The 23,495-nt window shown below is 39.5% G+C and overlaps 1 protein-coding gene across 18 annotated transcripts in view; it reads right to left on the bottom strand.

Moving 5' to 3' along the window:
• PPEF1 (protein phosphatase with EF-hand domain 1) overlaps positions 1 to 23,495 on the bottom strand; it is a 151,589-nt gene that overhangs the window by 54,372 nt on the left and 73,722 nt on the right. For all 18 annotated transcript variants that reach the window (XM_063635001.1, XM_063634996.1, XM_063634995.1 and 15 more), the window contains 2 exons: positions 15,745 to 15,859; positions 11,922 to 11,968 (listed from right to left, as the gene is read on the bottom strand). In XM_063635001.1, the coding sequence (XP_063491071.1) occupies positions 11,922 to 11,968; positions 15,745 to 15,859 (162 nt within the window). The remainder of the gene's footprint in view (positions 1 to 11,921; positions 11,969 to 15,744; positions 15,860 to 23,495) is intronic.

The raw sequence follows: 23,495 nt of genomic DNA, 5'->3' as shown, positions 1-23,495 counted from the left end.
GTCAGAAGTGGGAAGGTAACCACTAGTGAATGGAAAAGCACAGTAAAAATTCCAAATAAAACAATAAAAAATAAAACTTTACCAAAACAGCAAAAAGAAAAGGAAAAGGGTGAAACAAAGTGAAATAGCAAAGTAGAAGAAAAAATTTCAAATATATCTGTTGTTATATTAAGTGTGAATGGATTAAATTCTCTCATTAAAATACCAAGATTACCAGGCTGCGTTAAAATACAAAACCCAGGTATATATTGTTCATGAGAAATATACATTAAAAAGTAGGTAAGAGAAGGTTGAAAACGAGGTAGATGCAATAAAAAGAAAGCAAGAATGGAAATATTAATACTGGGTAAAGTAGAGTTTAAGATTAAAGTTCTAAACAGGATCACAAAGCAACATTATGTCATAATAAAAGGCACTTTATGAAAAAAATACAACTCATGAACTTATAGTCAATAAACAAAAGAATACATTTTTGCTTCATACATTTAACTGCTAAATGCAAGAAGAAATTGTTTAAAAATACACAGTGTGTTATTCAGACTGAATTACTGCTTTAAAATAATGTCCATAAATTCTTTGGCACTCTGTTTACAAGGTGAAGCCTAATTTGCCTCCCCTTGAGTACAGGCAAGACTTACTGACTTGCTTCTCATGAAGAGAAAAAAAAAAGCAAAAGTGATGATGTACAACTTCAGAGACTAAGTCATAAAAGACATTGCAGCTTCCTGCATGCTTTCTTTCTTGGATCACTCACTTTGGGGAAAGCCAGCTGCTCTGTCACAAGAATAATCAGGCAGCCTTGTGGAGAAGCCCATGTGGCTGTTCTGCTAACAGTCAGTGAGGAACTGAAATGCTGTGTCTACAGCCATATGAGTGAACCATCTTGGAAATGGGTCCCTCAGCCCCAATCAACTTTTCAGATGACTGCAGCCCTGGCCAATAGTTTGACTGCTACCTCATGAGAGATCCTGAGCCAGAATCCATCCAGCTAAGCTTGACCCAAATTTCTGACCCACAGAAACTGTGAGATACTAAATGTTTATAGTGTTAAGTCATTAAGCATTGAGGTAATTTGTTGCACAGCAACATAATATACATATTTAGGTAAATATAATAGAAAAAACATGGGAAAATTGAATATACAACCAATAAACTTGATTTAATAGATATATGGAGAACTTTGTGTATTACAAATAAGAGAATACAGCTGACCCTTAAACAACACAGGTTTGAACTGCATGGGTCCACTTATATGTGGCTCTTCTCCCACTGCCATCCCTAGATAGCAAGACCAGTCCCGCCTCTTCCTCCTCCTCAGCCTACTCAACATGAAGATAAAGACCTTGGTGATGATCCACTTCCACTTAATGAGTAGTAAATATATTTTCTCTTCTTTTATATATATATATATATTTTTTTTTTTTTAATTTTTTTTTTTTGAGAGAGAGTCTTGCCCTGTCGCCTACATTGGAGTGCAGTGATGCAATCTCGGCTCACTGCAACCTCTGCCTCCTAGGCTCAAGCGATTCTCTGTAGATTATCTGTAGATTCTCAAGCAAATCCCTGCCTCGGCCTCTGTAGCAGCTGGGATTACAGGCCTGTGCCACTACGCCTGGCTAATTTTTGTATTTTTAGTAGAAACAGGGTTTTGCCATGTTGGCCAGGCTGGTCTCGATCTCCTGGCCTCAAGTGATCCGCCCACCTCGACCTCCCAAGGTGCTAGGATTACAGGCATGAGCTACTACACCTGGCCTAAGATTTTCTTAATAATATATTTTTTTCTCTAGCTTATAATTATATAACATAGAAACTATGTGCTCATCAACTGTTTATGTTAATGCCAAGGCTTCCAGTCAACAGTAGGCTATTAGTTGTTAAGTTTTGGGGGAGTCAAAATTATATGTGGATTTTAAACTGTATGGGGAATTGGTACCCCTAACCCCAGCATTGCTCAAGGCTCAACACTGTAATTAATTTTTTATATGTCCACGGAACTTTTATGAGAATCAGTCTCGTACCTGACTTCAAAGAACTCTTAAGAAATTCAAAATAAGAAAAATGTCACAGGATACATTCTCACAAAAATGTGATTAGAAAAAAAGTCTAGCTCCTTGAATTAAGATTCTTGGAAATTAAAAATTATCATCTTAATAAGTATTGTATCAAAGAGAAAATTAAAAGCAAAATTACAAGTGCAATAGAAGGCCTAGTTAAAACTAAAATCAGAAAAGATGTGTAGCCTTAAATGCCTTCATTATTAAAGATGTTCATGAAAGACGGTATTCATCTTAGGAAATTAGAAAAAGAACAATAAAACCCATCAAATAAGGAGAAGAGCTGAAACTAAGGAAATAGAAAAGAAATAAAAAAGATAATTTGGGTTTATATAAACCCAAATTTTATTGGTTCTTTCTTTGAACCAATTTTATGATTTCCTTGAAAATCATCCATTTCCTAGCAAAACTGATTCAAAAGAAGAGGAAAACATGAACAGTGCACTGGCCCCATGTGGCTTTCTAGCAGAACTCTATTTTAATTTTCATGAGCAAATAGTTTTAATGTGACTTAGACCCATGATGCCCAACCTTGACTGCACATTAGAATCACCTGGGTGATTGCAATGTACAGCCAAGTTTGAGTTTGCAACCCAGGGATTCAAATTATTATAAGTAAGAGAAAAAGATGAAAATCTCTCCAACTAATTTTATGAAACCAGTATAACCTTAATTTCAAAATTTGAGGAAAGCATCCAATAGTCTGAAATTATATTTATTATGTTTGAATGGTAAACACACTTTCTATTGCGATGACAGATTTTCTTGTATTAAAACTTCTTATCTCAAATTAAACCAGAATTTGTTGTGGGTAAATTCTTTGCTACCTCTGTGATGTCTTATTTCACCTCTACTATGAGCAAAGAGTAATGAATGTCTTCAGTTAAACCTCATTTTAAGCCCCAGATAGTAATGGTCAACTAATCCATCCACCTTATGCAACACACTTAACACTCAGTAAGTTTTAACCTTTTCAGAAAATCTTCAAGATTGTCTTCAAGAATCTCACACGTCTTCAAGAGATTAAGACTTGTGATAATAAAGCTCATTCAACAGAGTATGTCATCATCTCTGAAAGTGATTCTAAAAGGAGTCCTGAATGTATACTGAACTCCTTTCAGTGTTAAGCCCCTCAAGACAACCGCATCAAAGAGGGCAAGACTCATTTGGATGTGTAAGATCTGCCCTGTTGTTCCAGGATTAGTCGAATTACTTTATATAGTTTGGGTTTGAATCCACTTTAGTCTTAGAGTAATAAGGGAACTAAAAAGCACACAGGATGATGAGGAACTAGTCTACTGGGATGTGAGTGCCTAGGATATTTAGGATTCCGGCTACTGACATTTCTCCAGGTTTCCCTCAAAGAAGCAAAACCTCATGTCATAAAACATGCTTCACCCAGTTCCAGTAAACGAAACCCTCTGGCTCATTCTGCAGCTAATACGCAACAAACCATCTATGACATGGTGATTAAGTTGACAGATACAGAAAGTCCAGAGTAGCTACAACTCTGAACTGCAGTCAGATGACCTGTAGGGGGAAAAAATAGCAGACCATAATTAATTAACTTAAACAGAGACAAAAACCAGATGTTTCCCACAGTCTCGCCTATTTCCTATGGAAGCATTTTACAACAGACATCTGGAAGTTATCCCAATGAATTCAGACATTTCCTGAAGGCACATCAAACAATAAGCTCTGGTCAACTCCACGTTAATTTTCTTCTTCTGCAAACCCTATTTCAGAGGTCCGTTCTGATTGTAACATACTACCTTCACCTCAAAAGGAAAGAAAAAACTGGCCACTGTGGCAGTGTGAAGCATTTCAGTGACAGAAAATAAAGAAAATATTTGACTACCTTCACAGCTGGAAAATTATGGGTGTAGGGGGTGGAGGATGGTGGGGAAGAGAGAAAAAAAAGGAAAACAAGGCAGTAGGGCTTCCACTGGATGGCATCAGGATGGTACCCACAGGGTTAAGAGTTCATTAGCATCTCTCTGTTCACATGCATCTCTTTTTCAGCGATAGGAGGTCACCACTCACGGCATCAATTTAACAAACTAATTTGGTGATACTTGATCTAAAATTTCAAGCTTTCTATTCAATGAGGGAAAAATGTCTTGTAATTTTACTAAGGCTGAGGCTCTGAAAGAAGTATTTCAAATTGGTCACTCTAATTAAGCAAAAGGGCTGATTAAAATTAACCTTTTCAGAAAATAAAATATAAAAATATGACCTAACTAATGATATGTAAATTGCTTCACTTGACGATAAAATTATATTTGAAGCCATGTAAAGTTGAGAGGCCCTTTTAGCAAAGGTCTGTTGTGGTTAAGAGTGTGGTACCCAGTGGGGAAGAGTCCTTTTCAAACCCAGATGCGATTCTGAGCTGAAAATGTTCCCCTTAGTATTAAGGTGCTAGCTGATACAATTTTTAAGGACAACCAAATATTAAAGAAACCAAAATCTCAAAATAATCAATGAGGAACAATAATTGCTATAAATCCCATCATTTATTGTAGGGAACTACAAAAAGTGTGTGAGAATAAAATCTTTCATGATCCTCCAAAACTTCCCCTCATGATTTAGGCACTTACTAAATTACTAAAATTCTTTGAAGAGATCGTCAGAAATGTCATCTCTTCCAGGAAGTCTTCCATAAGGTTAGGTGCTCTGCCAATGGGTTCTCTTAGAGCTCCATGCTGATCCCAATCATAACATGTCCAACCCTGAACTATCTTGTCTTTTTATCAGCCAACCTTCCCCACTAAACTGTGATGTCTTCGGGGCCAACAACTGTGTTTTAGTCATACTGTATTGCCGACCCTTAGTAGAGTGCCTCATTCAAAATAGGTGTTTCATAAATACATGTTAAATCAACTTTGTATGGTCCTTTAGTGTTTATATGATACCTTGAACACTATAGGGACCGGATAAAAGTTTACTGAATGAATGCATTAGTAGACAGATTCACTTTTGCATATGGTGAGTTATAATGATAGAAGTCTTGAACCAAACCAACCACTTGGATGAAAAGAGTAATATGGTGAGGCCTCTCAGTGACCCTACATTAGAACAGTCTCTCAGGCTGTGCCCTTAGTTGGCTTTGGGCCAGCCCCAGCCTTACAGCCTATTCATGCTATGCTGTAGAAAAGAACTGATGAGGAAGAAAGTGTCTAGCAAACCACCAATTGAGATGAATTAAAATTTTGTCTTAATTCAAAGCCTGAGGTTTTCCTACTTACTCTTTTGAGTGATGGAGAGAATCAGTTAATCATAGTATAACATAAACTTTGGTCACTTATAGCTCCAAAAATCTCCAACAGGATGTAGTTTGCCAAACTATTCCCCACAATTCAAGATCTATTGCTCTTAAAAACAATAATAAAATAAAGGTAAGTGAAAGCACGGCCACTAACTACTTCTAAACAAAAGATTGGGAGCCTGTGGTTACACTGATGTGACTCAATTGTAGCTTCAACCAATGAACCAGAGTCAGGTATGACATGTAATTGGGATTCAATCAGTTGTTGATGAATTGATTAGTACAAAGTATTACAGTGAGAAACAAAGACCATCACAGAAATTCTACCATTTCCCAAAGCAATCAAGTGATTGCTTAGGTCATAGTTATGCACCTCCTGTAATCTGAGCAGGCAGCCTTTGCGTGTGATGCTACCAAGAGAAATCCATCACCCCCCACCCCCCTCACCACTCTCCTCCTTTGAGAATCCTCCTATTCCTAAGACCTAATATCCTCATTCATACTATAAGCATTGCTTAAATGGATTTTCCAGATCACTGAAGCTTACTCCTTTGAAAGCTAAAATGCCTTTAAAAATTACTTTAACCATTTTGGTTGGAAGCTTTTTAAATGTGCCATTTGCTCCCTTTACTTCTTATCTTTTTCAGATGGAGTCTCGCTCTGTTGCCCAGGCTGGAGTGCAGTGGCACGATCTTGGCTCACTGCAACCTCCACCTCCCAAGTTCAAGCGATTCTTCTGCCTCAGCCTCCTGAGTAGCTGGGACTACAGGTGCGTGCCACCACGCCCAGCTAATTTTTGTATTTTTAGTAGGGACGGGGTTTCACCATATTGGCCAGGCTGCTCTTGAACTCCTGACCTCATGATCCACCTGCCTCGGCCTCCCAAAGTGCTGGGATTACAGGCATGAGCCATGTGCCTGGTCCCCTTTACTTCTTAAGAGTATACACCTTTTAACTTGAAACTCTCTTGACCTTGCAGGCTTACCAGTCTAAACATCCCCTCAGACACTTCTGAGAAGGCAATAACTCTCTTCCCTACACTCCACAACTCCAGATCGCTGAGGATTAGTATTTCAGTTTTTATCTCATTTTTATAGTTCTGTCTTTTAATTTTCTTTTTTTTTTTTTTTTTTTTTTTTTTCTGAGACAGTTTTGCTCTTGTCGCCCAGGCTGCAGTGCAATGGCGCAATCTTGGCTCACTGCAACCTCTGCCTCTCAGGTTCAAGTAATTCTCCTGCCTCAGCCTCCCAGGTAGCTGGGATTACAGGCATGCACCACCATGCGAAGCTAATTATTTTTGTATTTAGTAGAGAATGGGGTTCCACCATGTTGATTGGGCTTGTCTCGAACTCTTGACCTCAGGTGATCCACCCGCCTCAGCCTCCCAAAGTGCTGGAATTACAGGCGTGAGCCACCATGCCCGGCCAGAACTTTTTAATTTTCATTGCTGTCAATATGTCTGACTTTTCCCTCTTCACCTCCCACTCCCTAATCTGCTGTGGGGTGGGTAGCCAGACAGACAAACTCATGTGAACCCTGTGTGAGAGAAGGTTTTATTGATACTGGTTCATGGGTCTTTGAGTAAGAGGCCTAAGGCCTGTCCTGTGAGTAGGGTTCATTGGATTTGTGTCAACAATTCCAAGCATTCAGAGACTCTTTTTACTTAATTCTGGGTTTGGGACATATGAGTGGTAAGTGAAGGTAAGTAAAGTATACTGAAGTTCGACATTGGGATAGGTGGGGTATCACTGTCATTTATATTTATATAGAAACACTGTTTCCAGAACAGCTTGTATTCATGCTTTTAGGCCTCAGTACATTCATGCAAACTATCATCATTCTCCAGTTAAACTGCAGACAAAAATAAATGACACAGAAAAGGGCAAAATGCTGACTTTGGTAAATCAGAGATCATCAGATGGCCGGGGCTTCCTCAGATATCTCTGTGTCCCGGCCTTTCATTTCCCTGCTTTTAACTTAGGACATGCTTTTGCTATAAGCTAAGCGACCAAGCACCATCACCCCCAAGCTCTACGTGTCATTCTCCTGTCTGAGACACCATTAAGTACACTACCTTTCCAGCTTCTTTTTTTCCTTTTTTTTTTTTTTTTTTTTTTTTTGAGACAGAGTTTCGCTCTTGTCCCCCAGGCTGAAGTGCAATGGCACGATCTTGGCTCATTGCTACCTCCACCTCCCGGGTTCAAGCGATTCTCCTGCCTTGGTCTCCTGAGTAGCTGGGACTACAGGCACGCGCCACCACGTCCGGCTAATTTTTGTATTTTTAGTAGAGACGGGGATTTCATCATGTTGACCAGGCTGGTCTCGAACTCCTGACCTCAAGTGATCCGTCCACCTCAGCCTCCTGAAGTGCTAGGATTACAGGCGTGAGCCACTGTGCCCGGCCTTTTTCCTTTTTCTAGATAAATGAAAGTAATGTATTTATTCACTTATTATAAATTCCTTTAAAATAATAATATAGTTTCTGGATTTTCTGCTGTACCACTGTTGAAAATACTAATGATATTGTTGATCAGCTATTTTTCCCATTGCTTTATCATTGTTGCTATTTTCTTCTTTTTTAAAAAATAAATTTTACCATGTACATTCAGGGTATAATATATCATGATGTTACAGAATACATACATATAGTAAAAAGGTCACTATAGTGAAGCAAATTAAAGTATCCATCATCTGACATAGTTACCCATTTTTTGTTTTTTTGTGGCAATAGCAGCTAAAATCTACTCATTTGGCATGAATCCCATACATGGTACAATTTTATTACCTATAGTCCTCATGTTGTACATTAGATCTCTTTTCAGTTTCTTAAAGTGGAAACTTGCTGTCATCAATGGCTCCTCCCTTGGTTTCCCCCCTTAAACCAGGCAGTTTCGAGATTCTGGTGTATGTGGTTCATTCCATGTCCAAGATGCATTTTACCTTCTTCTCATTCACGCCTGCCAGAATTCTAATCCATGGCTCTTGCACACTTCTGTTTTCCAGAAATCCCTCTCACCTCTCTACCCAAATCCATCCTAAATATAATAGTGCCCCAGTCTTTCATCACTGGGCTAGCAATCTCCATTTCCTTAGCACTGTCATTGGTTAGCTCTCCAAATATATCTTGCTTGCATTTGAATGCTATATTTTCACCTTTAGTTCCTTTTATAGTACTTCTTACCACCCACCTCCTCCTGTTCAATCTTTACATTAGCACCTTCCAGTTTTATATGTTCCATATAGTTTTGCAGACAGAATTAAAGAAATATGTTAGAATTCTCTTTTCTCATCTGTCTACTCCAGAGTCTTATCCCTTATCGCACTTTCATATGAAATAAAGAAATTTTCTTTTCTAAATGCCTTGGAATTTAGTGACTATGTTCCCGATTTAATTTACTCAACTATTTTCCCTTTTATATATTTCCCAAGACTCTAGATAAAGAATGACCAGGTTTGTTGTTGTTCTCCACATACCCTGCCCCCTCCTCCTTCCTCACATTGTATTGTCAACAATAGCTGGACCGCACTTCTGAACATTTGGTGTGGAGCTACGTCCCAAGTTAAATAAATCCCATCGTCTGTCCATCCTTCCACCTCTCCCACGGCACTCCAGTGGGGCCAGTAGAATCCCCATTTCATGGTCAATCCCCTTCCACCTTGAACTTATTCAGAAAGCCTTCTCTCCTCCATAGGCCTGGGCTTCCTCCAGAGCGCAGCAGCACTCCTGACCCCTGTAGCCCTTCTGAAGGAAAGGACCCACCCATCCCCAGGACACCCACCTCAGGCCCAGGAGCAGGGGAGGCTCTGCTTGCCCGCAGGGCTGCTCACAGAGAAACACCCCACCACCCTCCTTTCGGGCCCATGACCTCTGACTAAACTTCCTTCCCCTGCTCCTCATCTGGGTCCACGTGGTGCCCCCGACTGTTGAACACACCTGCTTTCCAAGTCCTTGCCCACCTCATCGCCAATATTCTCTTTCGATGGCTTGGGCCGCCCATGTTCTAGGCTCCACCCCAGGGCATCCCTTGCCCTGGGACTGCTCCCCCTGCAGTTCCCACCATCCTACCTCCTAAGGCCCTCACTGCAGTCAGCCTGCTCCCTAACACAGTAGGTCAGCATTCCAGTCCTACTACCCTCCTACTTCTCCCAGTTGACTGGCCCATCCTGGCTTCTCTTCCTTCCCTACCCAGCTTGGATTCTGTGGCTGATGTCCAGAATTGCTCTTTCACCAGCCCCCTGAGCTCTCTGCCACCAAACCTTCACCTGGACTTCCTACACCAACCTGATACTTGGGATGCCCCCTAACACTCTCTGACAGTCACACTCTACGTCCTGGCTTGGGCCCGCTGAAGTCTCAATGGAACCTCTTCCTAGGTGCTGGCTCCACCCACTCCTGGTTTGGCCTGTCCCCTTCCCTTCCAAGCTGCTAATCTAATGCATGAAGTGAAAACCTTGTATTTCTATTATAATTTATTATTTTAAAAATGCTTTTGGATACTTATTTTATCTAGAAGACAACCTCTTATGGGGTGGAAGCTCAAGATAATATTGCAGCTGAAAAAAAAATTGCAGTTCATGGAGGTTGTATGGCTCACTCAAGCTCTCACAGCCTCAAAGAGTGGAACTGATTGGTCATCAAAATGTGGCAGGCCAGGTCTCACTAACACAGGCCTCCATAACAACTGTTTCAGTACTGACTGAGTGGTTCAGTTAAATATTAAAAGCTGAAAGAGCCAGTGCCCTATACAAAGGCTGGAATGTAACAAAAGCCCACCAAGAGTTTTGTCTGGGCCTTTCCTGGGCCTTAAAGCATGGCAAGATAACGAAGGAATTCTTAACAGGACCTGTTTAGGATTAAACAAGTTTTATTGGGGGTCTGAAGAAACTCCACAGGTCTCCATGAACAAGTTTATTGGGGGTCTAAAGGAACTCCCCAAACATCCATGACTTAGCAGGAGACAAGATAAGGGTAATCACCCCAGCACCTGGACCCATTTAGATTAAGTAAATTTACTGAGACACCAGAAGAAGGTCTTCAGGACTCAGACCTTAGTTATAGATTAAAAGAAGTCAATCACTCATGTCTTTAGATGAATGCACACTTACACGTAGACATATAGCTCAGAAGGTATATAAGCTCTGGAAAACTTTGTGATTTTGAGTTGGTCTGGTGATAATTTCCAGGCCTTCTCCCTGTAGCCACTTACAGAAACAAAAACTCTCTTCCTTCCCAGTTCATCTGTATCTCGTTATTGGGCCATGAGAAACAGCAGCCCAACCCTCAGTTTGGTCCAGGAACAATAATGTTAGAGGCGTTTGAACCAGAGCATGCAGAAACCGCAATTACTTTTGCACCAACCTAATAAAACAGTTGCAGTAAAGAAGCCAGCTAAAACCCACCAAAACCAAGATGGCAACAAGAGTGACCTCTGTTCATTCTCACGGCTACACTCCTACCAGCACCATGACAGTTTACAAATGCCACGGCAAATCAGGAAGTTACCCTATATGGTCTAAAAAGGGGAGGCATGAATAATCCACCCCTCGTTTAGCATATCATCAAGAAATAACCATAAAAATGGGCAACCAGCAGCCCTTGGGGATGCTCTGTCTATGGAGTAGCCATTCTTTTATTCTTTTACTTTCTTAATAAACTTGCTTTCACTTTATTTTATGGACTCACCCTGAATTCTTTCTTGTGCGAGATCCAAGAATCCTTTCTTGGGGTCTGGATTGGGACCCCTTTCTGGTAACAATAATAATCAGAATATATTTTCTTTCCGCCCATCTGAGATACCTATGCTATGCCCAATTATTTGACATGCTAGTTGTGGGGATCACAGGGGTAGGTGAACAATAAATGCATTAATCAAAAAGAGACATTCAGAAGACCAGTATAAAGGGGTAACCACTGTGAGGGCAGGGACCTCAAGATCAGTTTCCTATATGCAGTCAGCCATCCCTGAAGCAAACATTCAGGCTGCAACTCTTGGCCCAGAGACAGAAAAAAATCCAATCAAAGAAATGCAGAGAAACTCCATGCTGGCCAAGCAGTTTTGTGCCCTCTGTGCTGGCTCTCACAAGCCAAATGCAATAAATGAAGAAGAGGCACAGCATTGGAAGAACAACTGAGCCCATGGATGGCGAATCAGGGAAGAAAAGAGAGCACGCTGGAACTTCTTCCTTATCACAGGCAACTCCACTCATGCGTAATTAGTGTGCACTGGAAGAGAAGACTGGTATGTGACGTGCTCATCCCTGAACAAAATTAAAACAAAACAGACTGCATCCCTCCCCATCCTGTACCATCTAGACATTTATGATGTGATAAAGACAATAAATACAATCCGGTACAAATCCTAATGGATACATAGACAACAACAATGTAGAATGAAGACCCAAAGTACAATTTTTTAAAAATTTATGAGACGTGTATTAAAAAAAAAAAAGATATGACTCTACAAATCTTTGAGCCTCCTGGTTAAAAACAGTAACATTATATCTGTATTTGTACATATCTCTAGTAAAACTAATATTGTTATCTGCCCTAAGACTGCCCTCCCCCAAGAAAAATGCTAATATTTAGCAAAATCATCATTTACCTTGTAGAAGATCAAAAAAAGATCATCCAGTTTCCCATGCAAATCACCTGCAGTGCAAATGAAAAATCAGTATTCAGTAGAAAACAAGATGCAATGCCCATTTTTAAAAGTGAAATACTGCTGATCCACTCCAAGTGTTCTCAGGGCATTTGGGTTTTTATCCTATGACGATGTTAATTTGACAGGCAATTTGTCTCCACAGTACTCTTCTCTTCCTCTCCTATAGTGGGGACAGCATCTAGTGCTTCAATTACCTATTCAGTCCAGTCATTTGCACAGGGCTTCGATCACTCTGGGCCAAGCACTGTGCTAAGGGTTTTACATGAATTATCTAGTTCAGTCCTTACAACCACTCTATGAGATGGGTTTTATCTTCATCATTCTGATCTTACAAATGAGGCTCAGAGTAGTTAAGTAAGTTATGCAAAGATACCCAGCCATCAAGTATCAGAGCAAGAATTCAAACCCAACTTTAACTCACTTCAAAACTCAAGCTTGGCTGGGCGTGATGGCTCACACCTGTTATCCCAGCACTTTGGGAGGCCAAGGCAGATGGATCATTTCAGCCTAGGAGTTCAAGACCAGCCTAGTCAACATGGCGAAACCCCGTCTCTACTAAAGATACAGAAATTAGCTGTGCATGGTGGCACACGCCTGTAATCCCAGCTACTTGTGGGGGCTGAAGCATGAGAATCGCTTGAACCCGGGAGGTGGAGGTTGCAGTGAACTGAGATTGCACCACTGCACTACAGCCTGGGCGACAGAGCAAGACGCCATCTCAAAAAAAAAAAAAAAAATTAGCCAGGTTTGGTGGTGCACACCTGTGATCCTAGCTACTCAGGAGGCTGACTGAGGTGGGAAGATTGCTTGACCCTGGGAAGTCGAGGCTGCAGTGAGCTGTGATCATGCCACCACACTCCAGCCTGGGTGACAAAGTGAGACCCTGTCTCAAAAATAAAACAAAAGGCAAAAAACCCCTCAGGCTCTTAGCGATTATTCTGTACACCCACACTGTAATCCCTAGGAGAGCAGCAACAGTATCCATTGTAGTCAGCACTGAATCCCCAAGTGCCTACCATAGGACCCAGTGGATAAGAGGCACTCAATAAATACATTTCTTGGCTAAGTATATAGCTTTTTAAAGCCATGTTTTCAATATACTCCAGCAGTAGCATCTGAAATTTAACATTGTCAGTAGATAGTTGACATTCTTTGATGAGACATAGAAATAAATGAAAGCCAACTAGGGGAGATCATGAGTATCTGAAGCCATTAATTAAAAAATAAGGCCAGGCACAGTGGCTCATGCCTGTAATATCAGCACTTTGGAAGGCCGAGGCAGGTGGATCACTTGAGGCCAGGAGTTCAAGGCCAGCCTGGCCAACATGGCAAGACCCTGTCTCTACTAAAAATACAAAAATTAGCCAGGCGGGGTGGCACGCGCCTGTAATCCCAGCTACTCAGGAGGCTGAGGCAGGAGAATCGCTTGAGCCCCGGGAGGCAGAGGTTGCAGTGAGCTGAGATCACTCCACTGCACTCCAGCCTGGACGACAGAGCAAGACCCTGTCTCAAAAAATAACAATAATAATGAGTGACTATGTGAATATCCAAAAGCCCTATTTGGATAACTATTTCTAGGTAAAATATCTTTCATAAGTTCTGCTCATATTATTCTTTGTATCCAACTTAATTACTATAGAATTTAATTTACGAATACTTTTCCCTCAGTTTGCTTAAAATCCCACAACCAAGATTAACCAAATATATGCAACAGAAGACTCCAAATATACTGGGAATAATAAAATAGAAATTCTATATCACCAGCACTTATTTATAAAATACTACTATAATATTATTAGCATATTAGTATCATTGTGTGCTTAAATCTCATTGCTTTCATATGGTCTCACTCTAAATCTAAGGACATAAAGATGGGAGGACTCTTTACTTAGTTTAATATTTTTAACTTCCACTTGGACAGTGAAAGAAAAACTTGTATCATGGGAAGAAGGACAGAAAGATATTTCCACTGCCAACAAAAACATGAGTGCAGAATTGGTTATCATTTATAATATAACTGTAGACTAAAAATCCTCTTATATTTCATGCATGCTGAAAACTATGGGGCATATTTAGATGTACATGTAAAAAAAATGCATCTCACAATTAAAATAATAGCAAATTTTCATCACAATCTCTCCCCCTTTCCTAACACCGTCTTAAACGGAAGATGGTTTTGAAGTTATGGCCCCAATTTTAAATTTCATTATAAATAATCCGAAATTTTTGAAGTTCAATGAGCTGTTAAAAATGGAAAATAATAATATTCCCATGTTAAGAAGACCCACTGGCCTTGTCTTTTCCCCCTACCAATGGTGCTACGTGAAAAAGTCTAGAAATAAGTGCCAAGATGTGGAAATCTTTAATGAATGGAGATGTCCAATTAAGTCATGCCCTAATCTTTGTCTCATGATGGAAAATGAATCATCAGGTACATAATGCGAGTCAGGATGGCAGATGTGGGGCTGCCTCTAACCTGGGATACAGAAGACCTGATTTTAATTCTGATCCTGCCACTTTTCTCTCTGAGCTTCAATTTCACCCATAAGAGCAAGGAATAGACTAGAGAACCCTTCGGTTCTCACACTGTGGGATTCTAGGACTGCCCTGCCCTGTAATTAACATGTGTCTTCTTCCAGATCCTTTTAGCAAGGATGAGTCTGTAGTGGCTCCCAGTGAAACACAGGGGAGCGGATCCCATTCTCAGTTTGGGCTATTCTATATATCCTAAGAGTGTACCTAGCCCTGGCCTCACAGGGTGGCATGGCTTTCTGAGCCTCATGACCCGAAGTCTCTATTTTCCATGAAAAGTAATGTCAGGTGAGGCCTTGAATAAAAGACCTCCACTGCTGAGATGAATCATCTGCTAGTCAGAGACGTGATAGCCTGATGAGGCTGGAAATGAACCATTAGAGACTCTTCAAAAACCTGAGTCAGGGCATGTCATGAGGTAGGCACGGCTACATCAAATCCCTGCCACCACTATCAGACGCTAGAAATGCAAATAGTTTAATTAGATTGTCAAATTCACTTCTACCTGCCAGAATAAGAGAAATGCAGGCTAAAAACTGATTTGGAAAATAACAATCACTGTTTTGTAACCTAAAGGCTTAATTAGAAGTTAAGGGAATTGCTGTTCCTTCCACGCACCCCACTCTCAAATGGTTGCAAGCATGCTGAGCACCAACTGTGAGGGATTTCAATGTGTACTGTTTCTTGAAGCAATATCCTGCCAGGCTGGCCTATATGATAGCAAAATCTCAAATCTTGTTATTTAAAAGAACAAGAAACAGATTTCTGGGACATTCCCACTCTTCTAAAAGCTGCAGAGACCAGTTGGAAAAATCTAAAACAGCAGCCAAGGGCAGAGAAGAATTTAATCTTCACCCCGCCACGGGCTTTTCTCTTCCCAGCATAAGTGGCATGCAGGGGCCCACCTAGAAAAAGCAATGTGGAACAAAGATAATGAGAGCTAGACGGAGGGCAAAGAATGCTTATTCCACCCATGGGTGGTTTTTCCATATTAAAATGCTGTCTGCCTTTATAAAAAGCTACGAGCTCTTTAATTTCTCACATAATTAATTCCTGCCAGCTGGTATGCAAAACAAAGACAAGATGGGGAACAGTATTATCATGATAGATAATTCTATATTAACATTTTTCCCTTAACACAGTCCAATTTACACAGTTTTCAAGTTAGGCAAACGATGTAGGACCAAGAGGCTCCTAAATATTAATTTGACAACTGTGCTCTGAAACTTACCACAGATTGTTACCTCTTTGGAGGGAGAAGTTTGTATGTGAGTGAAATTCGGCATTTGCTTCAGGAGTTTCTTCGTTTCAAATAGCACCTCTAAGACATAATGGGCATGAAGTATCTGTGAGGGGGAAGCAGAGGAAATAGATGTAATGAACAAGGAAGAAAGACATGACTGTATAGAAAACTGTAAAGGTGGAGCACGCACGCACGTTTCAGGTCGCTGTATTTCAGGATAACCTTTCAATTATTCTGAAATAGATCATTCTAGCACGGTGTCTGGCATATAATAAGCCCTCAGTGGACGTGTGTAAGTGAAAAAATGAATCATCATCCCAGGTCCTTAGAGCCCAAGAGAATTGAAGGGAGGCACGCCCTTGCCCTAGGGAAACGTGCAGACAAAAAGCCAATTGTAATAATAAAAGAGAAAAAGAAAAAGGAGAGGGAGAATGAAAATAATTATAAATACGTACTCTAAAATATAATACAGCAGAGATGTGACTACCACACAAATTTAACATATTTTAATAGGTCAAAACTATTTAGACCTATTGCCATATTGGACCTATGCTGTCCAATATGCAGCCACTAGCCACATGGAGCTACTGAGCATGTGAAATGGAGCTAACCTGAATTGAAATGTGCTGTAAGTGAAAAATTCACACTGGATTTTCAAGCTCTTTCCTTTTTTGTGGTGGGGAAGAGATAGGGTCTCACTATGTTGCCCAGGCTGGTCTCGAACTCCTGGTCTCAAGTGATCCTCCTGCCTCAGCCTCCCAAAGTGTTGGGATTATAGGTGTGAGACACCACCCTCAGCCACATGTAATCTATTGATTCCCAATACTGGCTGCAGTGTTACCTTAGCTTGTCACTGTAGTTTTTCTGGTCCATTGGTAGTAGTTATCAGAGTAACTGTTGTCTAAAAGGGCAGTTTTCTTTTTTAAAAAAGCTAAATTAATAAATATTCACTGAGAATATATTGCAACAATAGAAAATTATTATGAAAATAATTTCTCTGGGTCTTTGGATTGACTAAAATCATTTTGGTCATACTAGTCCTTGCCTATAAGGCTATCTTTCCATAGCATTAGAATTATATTTACAACTGCAATATTAAATGCTCAAGATGATTAACTCAGATGGCAGTTTCTCCATTTATAAATATATTCAGGTTAAATAAACACTTGAATAAAATAGTCACATTCTTTTAAGTTGGAGGAAAATACTACCTTTAAAGAATATTTCTTTTTAAAAAAGTAGTTTTAGGGCCGGGCACAGTGGCTCACACCTGTAATCTTAGCACTTTGGAAGGCCGAGGCGGGCAGATCACTTCAGGTCAGAGGTTCAAGACCAGCCTGGCTAACATGGTGAAACCCCATCTCTATTAAAAATACAAAAATTAGCCAGGCGTGGTGGTGTGCGCCTGTAGTCCCAGCTACTCAGGAGGCTGAGGCAGGAGAATCGCTTGAACCCGGGAGGCGGAGGTTGCAGTGAGCCGAGATTGTGCCATTGCACTCCAGCCTGGGCAACAGAGTGAGACTCTATCTCAAAAAAAAAAAAAGTAGTTTTAAAATGGAGAAACAAGTCATTTTTTTAGTTGAAATAAAATTTTAAATAGTAGAAATGGGTAAAATAATGAAAAGTCATTTTCTGTCTCCCCCAGATCTTATGCCCCAATCCCTATCCCTAGAAACAGCCACTGTTAAAAGTATCATATCTTTCCCAGAAATATTCTATGTGTTTGCAAGCATACAAAAATCAATATAACCACAGATGAATATGAAAATGCATGTATAAACATATAATCCCTTAAATATAATGTGCTATATCCATACAAAGTAACATTATTTAGCTAAAAATAGGAAGGAAGTACTGATCCATGCTACCACGGATGAACTCTGGAAACATGCTAAGCAACAGACGCCAGGCACAAAAGGCCACATATATATTGTATGATCCCACTTATAGGAAGTGTTCATATTAGACAAATCCATAGAGAAAGAAGGTAAATTAGTATTGCCAGGGGCTGGGGGAGGGAGCAAATGGGAGTGACTGCTAATGGGTAAAGGGTTTTGTTTGGGGGTGATGAAAATGTTCTGGAATTACATAGTAGTGATGGTTACACAACATTTTTAATATACTAAAAACTGTTGGACCATACACTCTTTTTTGGGGGGAGGGGGTGATGGAGTCTCACTCTGTCACCCAGGCTGGAGTGCGGTGGCACGATCTTGGTTCACTATAACCTCTGCCTCCTGGGTTCAAGTGATTATCGTGCCTCAGCCTCCCGAGTAGCTGGGATTACAGGCATGTGCCACCATGCCCAGCTGATTTTTGTATTTTTAGTAGAGACGGGGTTTCGCCATGTTGGCCAGGCTGGTCTCGAACTCCTGACCTCAAGTGATTCGCCCGCCTCAGCCTCCCAAAGTGCTGGGATTACAGGCGTGAGCCACTGCACCTGGCCTCATACACTTTAAAATGATTTAAATGATCACTTTTATATTAGATGAATTTTTTCTCAATTAAAAAAATCAAAATATACATGATCCTTTTTTTTTTTACTCTGTACACTGTGTTGAACCTTTTATTCTTCCCTTAATAACAGTCTTTTCATTTTTATAAAGTCAGAATTATCAATCTTCTCTATTATGGCTCCTTGGATTGATGTATCTTTTATCTCCTTGAATTCATATTAAGCATACTTATTTTAAACTCAGTGTCTGATAATGCCACTAACCAAATACCCTACAGGTCTGTTTCCATTGTTTGTTGTTTGCCTCAGTTTTCTTTCACGTGTCTTATAACCTCCTGTGCTTGGTTATATTTGTATTGAGTTCTGGAAATTGCATATGAAAAACTGAGGCCAGGTGCAGTGGCTCATGCCTATAAACCCAGCACTTTGGGAAGCTGAGGTGGGAGGATCACTTGAGGCCAGGAGTTCAAGACCAGCCTGGGCAACACAGTGAAAACTTGTCTCTACAAAAAGCTAATAAAAAATTAACTGGGCATGATGGCATGTGCCTACAATCCCAGCTACTTGAGAGGCTGAGGGGGGAGAATTGCTTGAGCCCAGGAGGTCAAGGCTTCAGTGAGCTATGCTAGTGCCACCACACTCCAGCATGGGTGACAGAGTGTGACCCTGCCTTTATAAAAGAAAGGAAGAAAGAAAAACTGAACAAACAATCTCAGGCCTATTGTCTTCCAGAGAAGACTTAAATTTGCTGTTGGCAGGTGGTTAGGAGCATTAGCTATCTAAGATGATCTCAATTCAATCTCAGGAATTAGATGATTCATTCCAAGCTGTTCTTTGATCATTGAAAAGCCAGTCTTCCAGTTCACTCTTACTCCTAGGTATGCCCTTTAGGGTCCTAACCTGAGAATGAGGGTACTGGGGTAATGTCAGAGAAAACGGTCATGTAGGCAACTCTAAGGTCCCATTCCGCCACAAAAACATGACAAATCAAGCAAAAACAAACAAACAAACAAACCCTGTCAGAATCAACTTTGTCAGAACTCTGGAAAATACTCAAAGTTTATAGCAACCAAACAGTGAATCAAGAAAAAGGAAACTGAACAACGGTTCAGCACAAGCGGGAAGTAAAGACTAAGATTTGTAAATGGCCTAAGGAGTTGAAGGAGTGCTCCAACACAGAGCCAATCTGCAAATATTTGTTTCCCCCCCCCTCCTTTTTTTTTTTAAATCGCTCCTGGTGTTCAAGGAAATCTCTGTCAAAACACTAACTTAACACAAGCTAAAGGAACAGAGATTTCAGAGACCACACACAACTAGACCTAATAGATATCTACTAAACACTCTCCTCAACAAAAGCAGACTATACATTGTTCTCAAGGACACATGGAACATTCTCCAGGATAGACCAGATGTTAGGCCACAGAATAAACCTCATCAAATTTAAAAAGACTGAAATCATGCAAAGTATCTTCTTTGACCACAATGGAATGAAACTAGACATCAATAACAAAAGCAAAACTAGAAAATTCATGAATATGTAGAAATTACACAACATACTCTTAAAAAACCAATGGGTAATAAAAAGATCACAAAGGAAATTAGAAAATACTTTGAGATGAATAAAAATGAAAACGCAACATCAAAACTTATGGGATACAGCAAAAGCAGTGTTCAGAGAGAAATTTGTAGCTGTAAATGCATGCATTAAAAAAGAAGGATCTCAAATCAATAAACTAACTTAATATTTTGACAAAGAAAATAAGAATTAGAGTGGAGATAAATGAAATAAAGAATAGAAAAACAATAGAGAGAATAAACAAAACCAAAAGTTGGTTCTTTGAAAAGATCAACAAAATTAACAAACCTTTAAGCAAGACTGACTAAGAAAAAAAAGAGAGAAAATGAAAATAAGTAAAATCAGAAACTAAAGTAGGGACATTACCATCAACCTTAAAGAAATAAAAAAGGGTTATGAGAGAATACTATGAACAATTGTACACCAAGAAATTAGATAACTTAGATGAGATGAAGAAATTCTTAGAAACTCACAAATTACCAAAACAGACTCAAGAACAAATAAAAAATCTGAACAGATCTAGAACAAGAGATTGGATCAGTCATCAAAAACCTCCTAACAAAGAAAAGTCCAAGACCAAATGGCTTCAATGATGAACTCTACTAAACATTTAAATTAGAATTAACACCAATCCTTCTCAAACTCTTCCAAAAAACAGAATAAAAGGAAGCAATTCCTAACTCACTCTATGAGATCAGTATTACCCTGATACCAAAGCCAGGAAAAGACACTACAAGAAAAGAAAATTACAGACCAATATCCCTTATGAAATAGATGCAAAAATTCTCAACATAATACCAGCAAACCAAATACAATAGCATTTTAAAGGGATTATATACCATGGCCAAGAGGGATTTATCCCAGAAATACAAGGTTGGTTCAACATAAGAAAATTATTCAATATATCACACCACATTAATAGAATGAAGGGTAAAAAACACACAATCATCTCAATTGATGTAAAAAAAAAAAAAAAAGCATTTGACAAAAATCCGACACCTTTTCTTGATAAAATCACTCAGAAAACGAAGAATTGAAGGAAATTTCCTCAACATGATAAAAGACTTTTAGGAAAAACCTACAACTAACATTAAACTCAGTGGTGAAAGATTGAAAGCTTTCCCCCTACGATGAGGAACAAAATAAACATGCCTACCTTCACACTGCTATTCAATATTGTGGTGGAAGTTCTAGCCAGAGCAATTGAGCAAGTAAAAGAAACAAAAGGCACCCAAATCAGAAAGAAGGAAATAAAACTATATTCACAGATACCATGATCTGGTATATAGAATATTCAAAAGAATACACCACACACACGCGTGCACACACACACACACACACACAAACTACTAGAGCTAACAAGTATATTCATCAGAGTATAAGATCAACATACAAGTAATGAGCAATCAAAAAAGGAATTAAGAAAACACTTCCTTTTATAATATCAGCCAAAAGAATAAATTGTTTAAGAATAAATTTAACCAAGGTGATGAAAGACTTGTCCACTAAAAGCTACTAAACATTGCTGAAAGAAATTAAAGACATAAATAAATGGAAAGACACCATGGGTTGAAAGACTTATATTGTGAGGAAGGCAATTATTACCCAAAGTGATATAGCAATTCAATGCAATCCCTATTAAAATTCCAATAGGCTTTTTTGCAGAAATGGAAAATTTGATCTTCAAATTCATTGCAAGGGGCCCCAAATAGCCAAAACAATAATGAAGAACAACTTCAGCACTGCAAAAGAACAAAGTTGAAGGACTCACACTTCCCTATTTCAAAACTTATTACAAAGCTACAGCAATCAAGACAGTGTGGTACTGGCACAGACACATAGACCAATAGAATAGAACTGAGAGTCCAATAACAGACCCATATATCTATGGCCTATAGATTTTTGTTTGTTTGTTTTTTTGAGATGGACTCTTGCTTTCTCGCCCAGGCTAGGGTGCAGTGGTGTGATCTCGGCTCACTGCAACCTCCACCTTCCGGGTTCAAGCAATTTTTCAGCCTCAGCCGCCTGAGTAGCTGGGATTACAGGCATGAGCCACCATGCCTGGCTAATTTTTGTATTTTTAGTAGAGACAGGGTTTCACCATGTTGGCCAGGCTGCTCTTGAACTCCTGACCTCAGGTGATGCACCCGCCTTGGCCTCCCAAAGTGCTGGGATTACAAGCATGAGCCACCGTGCCTGGCCTGGCCTACTGATTTTTGACAAGGGTGCAAAGACCACTCAATGGGGAAAGAACAGTCTCTTCAACAGATGGTGCTGGGACAACTGCATATCCATATGCAAAAAATTAATTTTGACTTCATACCATATATAGAAACTAACTCAAAATCATTCACAGACATAAGTGTAAAGGCTAAAACTATAAAACTCTTAGAAGAAAACACAAAGGCAAGTCTTCATGACCTTAGATTTGACAATGGATTCTTAGATATGACACCAAAAGCACAAGCAACCAAGAAAAAACATGGATAAACTGGACTTTATCAAAATGTAACACTTTTATGCATCAAAGTACATTATCAAGAAAATGAAAAAACAACCTACAGAATGGGAGAAAATATTTGCAAATCATATATCTGATATGGAATTTATATCCAGAAAGAACTCTTATAACTCAATAATAAAAAGCCTGATTTTAAGTGGGCAAAGAATCTGCACAGATTTCTGCAAAGAAGGTATACAAATGGCCAATAAATACATAAAAAGATGCTCAACATCATTAGTCATTAGGGAAATGCAAAACAAAACCACAATGTAATGCCACGTCACACACACTAGGATGGCTATAATAATAAAAATAAAAACAAAATAACAAGTGTTGGCAAAAACATGAAGAAATTGGAACCTACATTGGAAGATACATTGCTGGTAGAAATGCAAAATGGTGCTACTCTGTGGGAAGCAGTTTAGCAATTACTGGGGGAAAATTTAAACATAGAGTTACCACATGATCCAGCAGAGCTACCATATGACCCAGTGAAATATTCTTAAGTATATACCCAAGAGAACTGAGAACACATGTTTATACGAAAATCTGTGCATGAATATTCATAGCAGCATTGTTCATAATAGCCAAAAGGTGGAAACAATCCGAATGTCCATTCACTGATAAATGGATAAACAAAACGTGGTACACAATGGAATATTATCAGCCATAAAAAGAAATTAAGTAATGATATATGATATGACATGAACGAACCTTTAAAACACTATGTGAAAGAAGCCAAACACAAAAGGCCACATATTTGATGATTTCATTTATATGAAATATCTAGAATAGGCAAATCCATAGAGACAGAAAATAGAACAGTGGTTGCCAGGGGTGGGGAGGAGGCAATGATAACAGGAATGGCCTTTCTATTGGGGGTGATGAAAATGTTCTGGAATTAGGTATTGGTGATGGTTGCACAATCTTGTGAATGCATGAAAAAAATCACTGAGTTGTACACTGTAAAATGGTGAATTTTATGGTATGTGAATGATATCTCAGAAAATGGCAAATGAAATGCTGTTAGCCTACAGAGAGGAGCTTGCTGTGCACCTGAGGAGACTTCTATTAAATGAGTAACAGAGGGTAGCTCTCACTTAACGTGAACTGTTTTCTAAAGAAATGCATTTCTGCTGTGGTATGTCCATCCATTCTTTCAACAGTTATTGGGCATCTGTTATGTACAAGAATCAAGGCAGCAT

The sequence above is a fragment of the Symphalangus syndactylus genome, chromosome X (genome assembly GCF_028878055.3).
Source record: "Symphalangus syndactylus isolate Jambi chromosome X, NHGRI_mSymSyn1-v2.1_pri, whole genome shotgun sequence".
Classification (NCBI taxonomy): Eukaryota; Metazoa; Chordata; class Mammalia; order Primates; family Hylobatidae; genus Symphalangus; species Symphalangus syndactylus.
This window is presented reverse-complemented; position numbering and strand designations above follow the sequence as displayed.